The sequence below is a fragment of the Monomorium pharaonis genome, chromosome 1 (genome assembly GCF_013373865.1).
Source record: "Monomorium pharaonis isolate MP-MQ-018 chromosome 1, ASM1337386v2, whole genome shotgun sequence".
NCBI classification, from domain to species: Eukaryota; Metazoa; Arthropoda; class Insecta; order Hymenoptera; family Formicidae; genus Monomorium; species Monomorium pharaonis.
Genome location: NC_050467.1, coordinates 36,462,994 through 36,476,241, shown reverse-complemented (window position 1 = coordinate 36,476,241; position 13,248 = coordinate 36,462,994). Strand labels below are relative to the sequence as shown.

The 13,248-nt window shown below is 35.7% G+C and overlaps 1 protein-coding gene across 4 annotated transcripts in view; it reads right to left on the bottom strand.

Moving 5' to 3' along the window:
• Window positions 1-3,081: 3,081 nt before the first annotated feature.
• The window catches only part of LOC105834878 (branched-chain-amino-acid aminotransferase, cytosolic), a 52,967-nt gene continuing 42,800 nt past the window's right edge, over window positions 3,082-13,248 (bottom strand). For 2 of the 4 annotated variants that reach the window (XM_028192992.2, XM_036284836.1), the window contains 2 exons: window positions 3,627-3,781; window positions 3,082-3,544 (listed from right to left, as the gene is read on the bottom strand). In XM_028192992.2, the coding sequence (XP_028048793.1) occupies window positions 3,353-3,544; window positions 3,627-3,781 (347 nt within the window). In that variant the 3' untranslated portion in view covers window positions 3,082-3,352. The remainder of the gene's footprint in view (window positions 3,545-3,626; window positions 3,782-13,248) is intronic. The other 2 variants (XM_012677703.3, XM_012677702.3) reach the window with 1 other exon arrangement.

The following is a 13,248-nucleotide window of genomic DNA, read 5'->3' as shown; positions in this document are numbered from 1 at the left end:
CATATTCATGCCACTCTATTTCGTTGATACGTTAGATTCCTAAATAATCGCGTTCACTAGATGCAAGATGTATCACTTGCAGTGTAGCACACAAGCGCCTCTTGTATCAAAAGTGTAAAAGTGACTGATTTTCTGAAGTCGATGACGACGTTTCTTACATTAAAATTTTGACATTTGCGTCGTGATATCTCCTGTCTTATGGGAGCGTCCCAGATGCGCACAGTAATAAACGGACACAGCAGGCTAAGTGAAACGGATACAGTATAAACGGACACAGACCAAATGCGCACGAACTTACCACATGGGTTGCGACTTTTCAGGGCACCCCTACTGACGGGGTGGGTGCGGAAGGGGGGCGAAGCACTTCTTGCCCCCCCCCCTGTGTGTGTGTGTGTGTGTGTGTGTGTGTGTGTGTGTGTGTGTGTGTGTGTGTGTGTGTGTGTGTGTGTGTGTGTGTGTGTGTGTGTGTGTGTGTGTGCAAAGCATTCTCTGCACCACATGAGTTTGTGACTGTCCGTTTCGCACTGTGCGTATTTGGTCTGTGCGCATTTGACCTGTATCCGTTCGTTAGTGTGTGAGTTTATTGCTGTGTCCGTTTGTTACTGTGTCCGTTTATTATTGTGTCCGTTTGTTACTGTGTCCGTTTGGTCTGTGCGCATTTAGTCTGTGTCCGTTTCGCATTGTGTCCGTTTGTTACTGTGTCCGTTTCACTCAGCCGGCTGTGTCCGTTTATTACTGTGCGCATCTGGAACTTACTCTCTCTCATAGGGTACGTAGAGAAAAAATAAAAACAATTTTCTTATACAAATTGACCCCAAGCTTTCGATTGAGCCTATTTAAAACTCGATCAATTTAGCCATTTCTGAGATCCGATAATCTCGATTGCTCGCAAATCGCGTACGCGCGTAAAGAACAGGTCAAACTCGCGCTGCGCGTTTACTTGGCGCAAGCTACTACCGTCTCTTGATTAATTAATTAATTTGTAGAGGGAAGAAGGGGGGAAGCCGACTTGCGTACACCGAGCTTGACTTAACTATTCTTTATTTATGCTTTTCTGCGTACATGTGATTCTTAGTCTACTAAAGTCCTTAACCTACATATTATCTTAACCTAGATACATTACTTAACCTATGTATGTATTTACAAGATATCTTAGCCTAGTGATGTCGGTCAGACGAGAGCGCGCTGATGCGCAGCACCTTGGCTCGCGGTCGCAGGGTTACGCGGAAGTCAGGAAGCCGAAAGCCGGCGTGCGCCAAGCGGCGAAACGATCTGATGATCTGCTTCATCGGCGGGAACTAGGAAGCCGAAAGCCGGCGTGCGCTAGGCGGCGAAACGGTCTGACGACCTGCTTCGTCGGCGAGAATCAGGAAGTCGAAAGCCGTACGTCAGGCGGCAGAGCGGTCTTGTGACCAGCAGCGTGGTGGGAAGTGTAGTGGGGCGGTGGTCGGCCCCGGGACTAAGTGACGTTCGTCACAAATTAATTATAAATACGCATTGACTCTTTGAAGTGTTCCGATGATACAAGTGTTTATCTCAAGTTCGCATCTCCAACCTCAAGATATGCATATTTTAAGTTTAATTAAACAATTAATTAATTTTAAATACGTATTGACTCTTTGAAGTTTTCCAAAGGTATAGCGCTTATCCCAAGTACGCATTTCCAACCGTTCTCGAGATACGCATGTTTTAAAGTTTAATTAATTAATTAATTAATTAATTAATTGATTCGAAGACATCTGATAATACTAGTGGTTATACCTCGTGCTCTTATTTTTCCTCTATGTACCCTATGAGAGAGGACGCAAAGTCCAAATGTCAAAATTTTCATGTAAGAAACGTCGTCATCGACTTCAGAAAATGTCACTTTTACACTTTTGATACAAGAGGCGCTTGTGTGCTATACTGCATGTGATACATTTTGCATCTAGTGAACGCGGTTATTTAGAAACCTATCGTACCAACGAAATTCGTATCTCCAATTGTTCTCGATATATGCATGTTATAAGGTTTAATTAATTAATTAATTAATTAATTTTAGATAAGCATTAACTCTCTGAAGTGTTCTGATGATACTAGTGCTTATCCTAAGTTTGCATCGCTAACCGTTTTCGAGATATGCAAAGAACAGATTAAACGAGCGCCAATTAGCGTGAGCTAATATGAACTCGACATAGAATGACGTATTTGAAATGAAAATTTCAGATTTCTGATTTTGCGTTGCAATACCTCCATTCGTAGGATACAAAAAAATGACAAAAGTTTACTTATATAAATAAAATTCAAACTTTCGATTGAGCCTAGTTAGAATTCAATCGGTTTGGCCGTTATTGAGATCTAATAATCTTAGATGCTCGCAAGTCGTGGGGTAGCGGTGAGAATGTTAGTCATCGGAACGAAGGATCCCGAGTTCGAATCCCAGCCGACGTCGATTTTTCTATCGCCTTTAGGGAGTTTCCGCCTATACCCAAAAGACCAAGATGTTACGGTGTCGATCTGTGTGTAGCTTCGCGTAAATATACACTGTTTCGCGCTGCGCTTTTATTTAGCGCGAGACACTTACGTTTCTCTTAATGTAATTTGTGTATTAGCTAGCGTTAATAACTTTTTATTTTCATATTTGCGTACTTTCCAAGCGAAGCAATTGAATAAACACCAAAATTACTTTGTTTTAAAATAATAATTGCTCGAGATACGTTTGCTCATAGGGTCAATAATTAATCATTGAAATTCAGATTTTTAATTCCATTTATTGATCAATAATCAAAAATTAATAATCAAGGTGTCCACACTTTTTACAAGGTCATATTTAATTAAAAAAGAATCAATTATGTTGTTTTCTATATCATAAAATAAACGTGGAATATCCACGATTTGCTAATCTGGTTAAGTACAACACATAAAGGAATAAGTTTTATTATGCAATTTTTTATTATTATCAAAAACAGCATTTTTACAAATCTAGAACTATATTTATAAATAAATTGACATATAATAAGATTTAATAAAAATTAACATATGTATAAAATTGTAAAATTGTAAAATTTATTCTAATATTATGTATATACAGCAATAAATGTGTTTAAGTTTATATTCCAACGTATATTTATATATGTACCAGTCATCAGTACGTTATGTATAAAATTTATGTACAACGCACGATTATACTTCACACTTGAGTTTTATATGTATTGTACTTTTTTCACAAATATAAATAAATATTAACTTAACTCATTCCATATAACTCCATACAAATGAATGTGTGTATGTGCATGTGTATGCGTGTGTCTGAATATGGCGATTAATATGGCTAGAAATCAAATAATTTTAAATACAATTTTATATCAACATTTCAATCAATAACTAAACTCCACGGATGATCAGGTATAACACCATATTGTATGTCCAATAAATGTTTCTTGAGCCTCTGATAAATTGGTTTGGGTTGTTCCATCGTTGGTACATACAATATTTGATCATGGAAGTTAATATAAGACACGGGGCTAATTACGCATGCAGTTCCCGCTCCAAACATTTCTAAAAGCTGTAATAAAAGAATTAATTGTAAGAAAGGACGATGATAAAGGGGATAGAAAGAGAGAAAAAATAGCATCTGTTAATTTTACCCTGTTTTCCGAAAGTAATTGCATGATCTCTTTCATGGTGATAGATTTCTCCGTAACTTTAAATTGGTTCCATTGTCTAGCTATAGTTAGAAGTGAGCTTCTCACAATACCGGGTAAAATCAAACCATTCAAGGGTGGTGTAAGTAATTCCATTTCTGGAAATAACATAGTAATCAAGTCACTAAATCGGATTGTTAAATCGATTCATATAGTACATAATATGTCAATAATATTAACCCTTGTTGTGATCACTTCTCTAGAATCGCATAATAGTCATACTGGGGTCTCTTGCGACCCCAGCTACAAAAATGTGTGCTACAATAAAATATAAAATTTTAGACTGGAAAAAATTCCAGAACATATTTCAAATATATTTTTAAATAATAGCATAGTTTTTATTCACGCACGCACGCACGCACGCACGCACGCACGCACGCACACGTATTGTACTTATAATATTAGGGGTTACAAAAAACATTAATTCTTAGACCTGCGAATAAGGTTAAGTTTTTAAAAAGATTTATAATTTATTTTATTAAAAAAATTTTTTATAATTTATTTTAATCTGCTTAAAACATATAAATGCTTCTATTTCTATTTTGTAAAGTTTATAATATGTGTATAATATGTTTTTGTTTAAATTATAAGTTTACGATTTAATTTGAAGATAAAATATATTTTACTTAAAAAATATATGAATTATTTAAAAACAATAATTCTATTTTTATTTATTGTGATTTGATGTTTCCCTTGTAATATTATTTTTAATTAAAAAGTACTTTAAAAACCAAAAATTTATTACAAACCAACTATAAACTAACTCTAGTTATTTAGAAATACGAAAGTACAAAATGTAAGTTTTACAAACACATATGCCAATTTTTCGAAATAAATTTTTCTACATTTCTAAATAAAACCGAAAAAATCCGCGGAAAAAAATGAAAAAAACCGTTTTTTCCCGAGTCTTAAAACTATAAATACAATAATAGGATTTTAAAAAAAGTTTTTATTTTGAGAATTGAAATCAGGATTTTTCACACTCAGAATCTTATTGACCCTTAGATTATGGTGCATCGTGCTTGAGTTGAAAGAGGAAACACAAAACTAACACTAGATAGTAGTACAAGTCCTATTTTCATCTTTGTCGAACCCCACCATGCAAAAATAAAAAAACGAATAACGCAAAATTATGCTACGTCTCGTCCGGATGGATGTATTGTAGTAGCGTTCCGCTGCACTATCCTCAACAGGTATATTTAAAGATATTATAAAAACATTATAATATTATTAATAAAAAACTGAAGGTGGCGTGTATGGCGCACACGCCGCGTATGCCGCGCTCGCGCTTTTGTATCCAAGGTCCTTCATTGTTTTCTTGTTGTGCGATTCCTCAACATCTATTTTTTATAGTCTCACAGTTTTATTAAGTTATTAATTCCTAGGATGGAAAAGTCTTCTCATAATAGTAGGAAGAGGAGGTGGTCATTCTCCGGTGATTGTATTTCGAGCCTGGAGAAAAAATTATCCCGTCTTATTGATGTTTTATCTCATAAGGAGAATAGAGCGTCAATCTGCCCTCCTCCTCAATGTTCTTCCGCATCTCTGTTGCATCGGGATATCCAGGGGATTCAAGGTGAACCTTTTTCCGAGGACTGAGCTGACGTCACCGTTAATAACCGATCGAGATCCGGATCGGAGGGCAATTTTCTGGCAGCGCCTGCGAGTCAGGAAGGGCCAGTGGATCCGCATATTACAGGTATGTACGTGATTGCTGGATCTGTATTTGCGGAATACAGGCGGCATAACGACACAGCCTTTTTTTATTTGATTGAGCATATCAAGGTATTTTTCTGATGCGGTAAGTAATCAGGCGGAGGAGGTGTCTTCTACGTCCTCTCGAGCTAATATTGTTACTCTGGTGGATTATCCATTTCCTACTCTTGAGGACAATGCGGACAGCTTGGAAAGACTTAGTCACTCTTAAGTGGCAGGATTTTACCCGCAAAGGTCTTTTGGCAAAACAACGAGACCCGCTTTTAAGAAAATTCTCTCCCTCCGATACGATTTCCTTTCTTAGAGCCTCCAAGTTTAATCCGGAATGCAGAGCGGCCTTGAGGAACAACTCGATAGTTAAGCGAGACGATTTTAACTGCAAGGATCAGAATCAGATGGGCATTGCGCTATGCGCTTTCGGCGGAGCAATCTCGGATTTTCTGAAACCGGAAGTTCAAGGCACTTTTAGTTCCGAGGCGCGTTTGGCGGTAGCAAAGGTCATTGATGGTGCGAAAATCCTATCAGGCCTTCTTTATTGTTTCTCCTTTTCCAGAAGGGTGCAGATCCTACCTGCCTTAAATCTGATCGCCAAAAATATTGCCGATGCTATCCCTGCAGACATTTTCCTCTTTGGTGCCTTATTTGGTGGCGAATAAGAGGCAACTTCGATGGAAAGATCTTCGAAGGACATCGTAAAGACCCCTTTGATCGTTGCACGAAAGGTTCAACAACCTATTAAGCAGCCAATCCAGACATCTTCTATGAAGTCGGGAAACTTCCGAGCCCCTACACGAAATTTCGAGACCAACGACGACTAGGACTGCAGGGGCGAACAACAGTCGAAGGTCGTCATATCGCCACAGATCTCACTCCAGGAGGAGGTAGACGAACAAGAGATACATTCGGCTGGCAGACTTTTTATTTATTTATTTCTCGCTAGAGAGAAATTACTTCTGATCCAGTAATTTTAGAATCCATTGCGGGGTATAGGCTACCTTTTAGTCACCATCCGCCTCTTCAGCTTACAGAACCTTCTTTCTTATCTCTTATCTGAAAGATTTGCTCTCAAGAAATTTCAAGGTTGTGTAATAAGGGAACAATCGAGCCGGTCTCTGACTGTGAAGGTTAATTCTTGTAAAAAAAAAAAAAAAAAAAAATATTTAAGCGGCTGGAAAATTATTTTAAACTTGAAACGTTTAAATAAATTTATTATCGCTCCGCATTTTAGACTGAAGGATTGAAAGACAGTTATCCGCCTTATTTCTCCAGGCGATTTTCTCGCGTCTATCGACTTAGAGAACGCTTATCTACTGCTGCCAATTCACCAAGAAGATAGAAAGTTCTTACGATTTCGATTTAAGGGTCAACTTTTTAAATTTAAAGCTTTACCCTTTGGATTAGCATCTGCCCTTATATTTTTACAAAAATTTTAAAACCAGTTTTTTACTCTTTTAAAAAAAAGGGCTTTCTGTCATTTTCTTATTTAGATGATTTTCTTACTATAGCACCATCTTACGATCTATTTAAAAAAAAATATCTTTGTCACACGAGATTTATTTTTACCTTTAGGTTTTAAAATCAACGAGCGAAAGAGCATGCTTATCCCAACGAAGTCCTGTCGATATCTTGGTTTTATATTTGATACAGAATTATTCTCGATTTCGATACCATCGGACAGACGAAATAAACCTCTCCAGGCGAGGCTTACTTTTTTAGGTATGAAATCTTGCAAAATTCGATTTTTTGCCAGTTACATTGGTTCTCTAACATCTGTTTGCCTAGCAGTACAGTATGTTACATATCAAGATCCTGGAGAGAGAGAAAAATTTCTAGCTCTCGTAGCTGCGGACGAGAATTTTGATGCTCAAATATCTTTTCCATTTTCGATTAGAAAAGACCTTCTCTGGTGGAAACCTGTTTTTGCGAACTCACCGCATCGTAACTTTATTACATCAGGCGTTTTCAGTCTTGAAATTTTTACGGACGCATCCTTAATAGGCTGGGGTGCCGTTTGTGGTGATGCTCGGACTCACGGTTTTTGGTCCGTAAAAGAAAAACTATATCACATTAACCGCCCTTTCATACATTATCCGCATAGGCTCGATCAAGTTTCTACATCTCTCTAATCTCGGTAGTAGAATCTGGTCTTGATGTGCAGATCGAGATTTATTTTTATATGCCGTATGTATCCCTTCAGCTCAAAACTTTGAAGCAGACGCTGAATCTCAAATTGTTTCTGTAGATTCTGAATGGTCTTTAGATCAGGGCTACTTTAATAGAATTATTTCTCTTTTCGATCAGTTTGACATTGATCTTTTTGCCATAACTATCAACGCAAAATGCTCTTGTTTTACTTCTTGGCTCCCAGACCCTCTTGCGGAAGCAGTGATGCCTTTTCCTTAAACTGGAGTGGTTTTTATTTTTATGCTTGCCTTCCATTCAATTTGATCTTAAGAGTTTTACGCAAGATCATCACTGACAGAGCAGAGAGGGTGATGATAGTTCCTTGGTGGCCGGCCCAGCCTTAATAGTTCCCTTTTACCGTCTTCTTTCTTTCTGTCCTCCGATTCATTTTGTCCCTGACATTAACATGTTATCATCTCCTTTCAGAGATTTTCACCCGGCATGGAGCAGATTTTCCTTGGCAGCCGCGAGTTTATCCGCCAAGCCTTTTTTAATCAAAGATACTTTTGTATCGGCGTTGAAGGCTACGCTAGTCTTGATTTCAGATTCGACAGTTGCTCAATATGCCAAACCTTTTAAGTTATGGTTTATTCCTTGATTTTTTATCCAATTCTCTATCCCAAGTGGGATCATATTCCACGCGAATACACCCTTAGGAAAAGGTTTAATTACTTTAGATAAACTTTTTACATACCTTAAATTACTTAAAAATTACCTTAAAATTTCTTCAGTAAACTTTTAGATTTGTAAGGTTATTTTGAAAACTTTAACTTCATTTAAAGTAAATTTTCCTAAGGGCATACACGAATACATACAGATCAGTTGTTTCTCTGCTCTCCTCTGATGAGGCTGGATCTCACCCTTTAGTGAAGTTATACCTTCATGAAAGTCTTTCGCTCGAAGTCGTATCTAAAAAATTAGTAACGCTTTTGGCTCTTACTACCGCGCAGAGGTTTCAGACTCTCGCATCCATGCAGCTTTCTAATGTCTCTATTTCGAATTCGTTAATTATTAAAGTTCCAGCGAAACTTAAGACTTCCGGGATCAGAAAATCTCAGCCGTTACTTATTTTTAAGCCATTTGTTGCTAAGTCAGAACTATGCGTTTTTACCTTATCTAAATACTACGTCGAGCTCACTCGAGAGCTTCGACAAAATAGTTGACTCATTTTTTATTTCTTTTCGTTCCCCCTATAACGCAGTTTCTGCTCAAACTTTAGGTCGTTGGGTTAAAGCTGAGCTTAATGCTTCAATTTTTTCAGCTCATTCTGGCACGCCTCGACATCTCTCTCGCGGCTAGTAGAGGTGTTAGTTTAGATGAAATTCGGCGTGCGGCCGGTTGGAGTAGGTCTTCTGAAGTTCTCGCGCGATTCTATAATCGGCCAATAGTCGAAGCCTCTTCTTTTCAATCTACAATTCTCAATATAGTTTATGTTGTTTAACACAATTTGCTATTGTCGATTATCGGAGATACTCTCAAACCTATAAATTGTTTTTAATATTGGATTTAAAAGTTTAGTTCATTAACTTTTATTAAACAAATCTGTGCTTTAAATATCTACAATACATCCATCCGGACGAGACGTAGCATAATTGAGAAATTGAACGAACTTACCGTGAAGTTCCGATTACAATTATGCTGTCTCGTCCGGATGGACAAACCCTCCACCCGCTTCCTAGGAACAGATTTGTTGGCTTTGAATTAATGAAGGACCCTGGATACGTAAGCACGAGCGCGGCATACGCGGCGTGTGCGCCATACACGCCACCTTCAGTTTTTTATTAATAATATTATAATGTTTTTATAATATCTTTAAATATACCTGTTGAGGATAGTGCAGCGGAACGCTACTACAATACATCCATCCGGACGAGACAGCATAATTGTAATCGAACTTCACGGTAAGTTCGTTCAATTTCTCAATTATGAGCTATTTATGAGCTCTTACATGCCACCAATTAAAATATTTGAGCTCATTATTCTGAGTAGGAATTTAACATTTTTTGTGGGGGGGGGGGGGCTGAGTTGACGTCGACTTGCATGGTGGGGGGGCCAGCTCGACAGGGGTCATATATTCGAAGATTAATATATTGTAAATCATCATTGAAAATTGAAATTGTTTTGACCTCACAATGCACAACAAAGGTTAAAATATTACAATATTGCAGTAATATTACGAACTATTATTACATTACTAATACAATAAAATGAAAATTGGAACTATTTTGTGATATATCATAATTTAATATTGTAGTTGTATTATTAAGATGTTATAACGAAATATGTAACAATGTAATATTTCTATAATATTGGTATTGCAGTGTAATATATAATTTTGAAATATTACTATATTGTTACACAAATATTACAATAGACAAACAATATATGGCCAACAAATGGGCGTTCTACTCGTATTTCTTGTAATTAAAAACCCATCCAGGATAAAATGAAAGATACGATATTAAGATTTCTCAGCTATGTTTTAATGAAACAATATCAGATAAAATGTTATTTTTTAAAGATGAACCTTCCAAAACTGGGAAGGGTAGATTTCGAGATAAAAATGAATTATATACAATAACATAACAGCAATATATTTGTAATATTATACAAAAATTTTAAAATGAGTTAAATATTTGTAAAGACAAAAATATTATAATAATACAATTGTGGTACATTATTATTATATTACTATAATCAGCAGGGATCGCTTATTGTCGTCAGTAATTAAATTCAAAGATTAAACAACTAGGTAGTTGACTGACTGGCTTTATTAAGTTAAACAATTACGACGTTTCGATCGTGGGATTTGGTTCTTCTAAAGTGATTACAAATTAATTTATTAATTCATTGGTCAATCAATGGTGAAACAATGAATATAATAAAGACACGTCAAATTCATTTACACCGAGAAGTTACAACAAGATTATATTTATCATTAAGCGTGTATGAGCGCAAACAAGTGTCGTTTTAACGACTGTAATCTCGCAATTAATTAATTTGTAATCACTTGAGAAGGACTAAATCTCATGGTCGAAACGTCGTAATTGCTTAACTTAATAAAGAAATTTAGCCAGTCAGTCGACTACATAGTTGTTTATTCTTTATATTACTATAATTTATTTTTGTGGTCATTTTAATATTTCTGTAATATTTGTAATTTCAAAGATATTCCAAGAATATTTATAGACGAAAGGCAAAGAATTTGGAACACCACTTTGTTTTGAACTATATTTTTTAAATAATTACAAAAACACTTTTGAAAATACAAATTTAAGTTACAAAGTATCTTTTATCAAATAATGTAGTAATTTTTACAATACTGTTTTGTATTTTTTAAATAATTATTGTTTTTATTATACATGTCGAAAAGGGCATCTGACGAAATGGACGGCTAGTTTGGAACCGATACGAAGTATTAATGTTACATTTCATTAATTCATACATCTTATTTAAATTACGTAATTCTATAGACTCTATGTTATTCTGTTAGGTTTGCCTAAGAAGCATATTTTTTAACAGGTACGCTTTTTTCGACCTTAAGTCCGATCACGGCTTAGTTATACTACGGTCACGGTATAGTAACATTTATCATTACTAGACCTCTAATCTCACGGAGTGTTCCAATTTACGCACATACCACAACTTTATATTTACAACTGTACTACAAAACAAATATAAAAAAGAAAATTTAAAAAAAAACAGTTTTAAGAAACTATCAACATGTGAAATGATGGTAATGTTATTGATAATACTATGAAGACTAGAACCAGGAGACCGAACTAAACCTGATTTCGCCTCCAAAAGTGAGGCGAAAATCTATTAGAATTGTATCAAATGGTGGCGCTGGCGACAATGATTTACCAGAAACAATATGGAGTATAATGACAAGCATTTGACAATAAATGCAAATTTATAATAAAAATCTTATATTTAGATTTTAATTTTATATTTAAATTACTTATCTCAGTTTTCTTATACCAAACATACAACTGCGTACAGCTTAGCACCACTAGCACGGCTGACTACGATAAACTTAGACTAGACGATTGTATCTAGAGTTGGAATATATTCTGATGTATCGTCAGCGCCACCATTTGGTGCTACATTTCTAACAGATTTTCGCCTCACTCAAAATCACAGAGATCAGTCTCCTGGTTCTAGTCTTCATAGATAATATACTCATTATTGTTTACAGTGTTTACACTGTGCAATTTGCAAGAGAAAATTATGCAAATAAAATTATCGCTTTTGACAAATTCATTTTTAGTAGATTTTACGTGGAAAAGGGCATGAATATATGTGTCGGCGCGTGACTACTCGGGTTTTTTTATTTATTTCCGTAAATAATGGAAATTTCAAGAAATACTTCGGATAAAAGTTGTAGATGTCATCGAAATACACATTTTATGTTCTATTAATTTTTGCCATAAAGACAATAGTTTTTAAACGGTGTTAAATGTTCAAAACTTCATATAACTCATCCAACACAAATCAACCGACACTTCTTTGCTATAGCCCCCCCACACATACACACGGGGGTGCAAGGGAGACTTCGCCTCTCCCCTTCCGCACAGTGGGAGAAAAGTGCCTCTTTTTGGACAAAAATCTGCTGACAATTCAAATCTTCATTGATTTTAATGAATTTTTTTTTAAATACTCAGGGAATCGTCCACTATGATGTGTCGACTATGATTGCTACAAATGCAAAATGATGCGATCTAACCTTGCTGTCGGCATTAGCATTACCCAATGTGCACCATATGGAGATTGCTCGATCAGTCTTTGCACATTATTTGGCCCTGAAAAGGGCCGATTCTAGATTTATGTTAATTTTTTGTTTTTTATGTTTTTGAAATATTTTTTCAAGTTTATTTTTAGATGTATGATTTTTATTTCTATTATTTAATGATTTTTAAAATTTTTTTAGCGTGAATGTGTGCGCGTGTGTGTATGTATAGGTATGTGTGTGACAGTGTGTGTAAATTTATGTATTAAGTGGCTTTGTTTTTCCTTTTTTCTTTTTTCATTTTTATTTATCTTTTGGACTGTTTATTCTTCATCCATTGTTATTTCAGCCAGTTTATTCAATCATTAATGAATTCTTTGCATAAAATATCTTCTTTCAACCATAAAGTTATCTAGGTAAGCACATTTCCAAATTTCTGAATTAATGATCCTTTAATAACAGCTCCTCAGCTTCTGTTGACAACGCTTTCTTTCTTTTGTCTTCCTTTATTCTTCGAGAACTAATGAGTGGAACGGATGAGATTAACAGTTGATGCATAATGTCTTCATTGGTAAGTTTTCGTTCACACATTCGACTGTTATCTGCTCGAGTTTTCTTGAAAATTTTATTGTTTGCCTCTTGTGCTTCCTTTGAAAACAAACCAATAGACAACGCAAATGACTCGATGATCTTGCTCCCGTGAAGTAAAACTTTGTGAACGGATGAGAATAGCTTGTACCATGGGTGAAGTTCAACACACAACTCAGTAGTCCTCGAATAATAATTTTCAAATTTTCTACAATTTACCATGTTACCACATGTAAGCACTAGAATATAGTGTCAGGGTGTCTAGTCGAGTCAAGCGGTAAAATTCCATGACTTTTCCAGGTTTTCCAGATAAAAAATCTCAATTTTCCATGACCATTTTTTAACGAA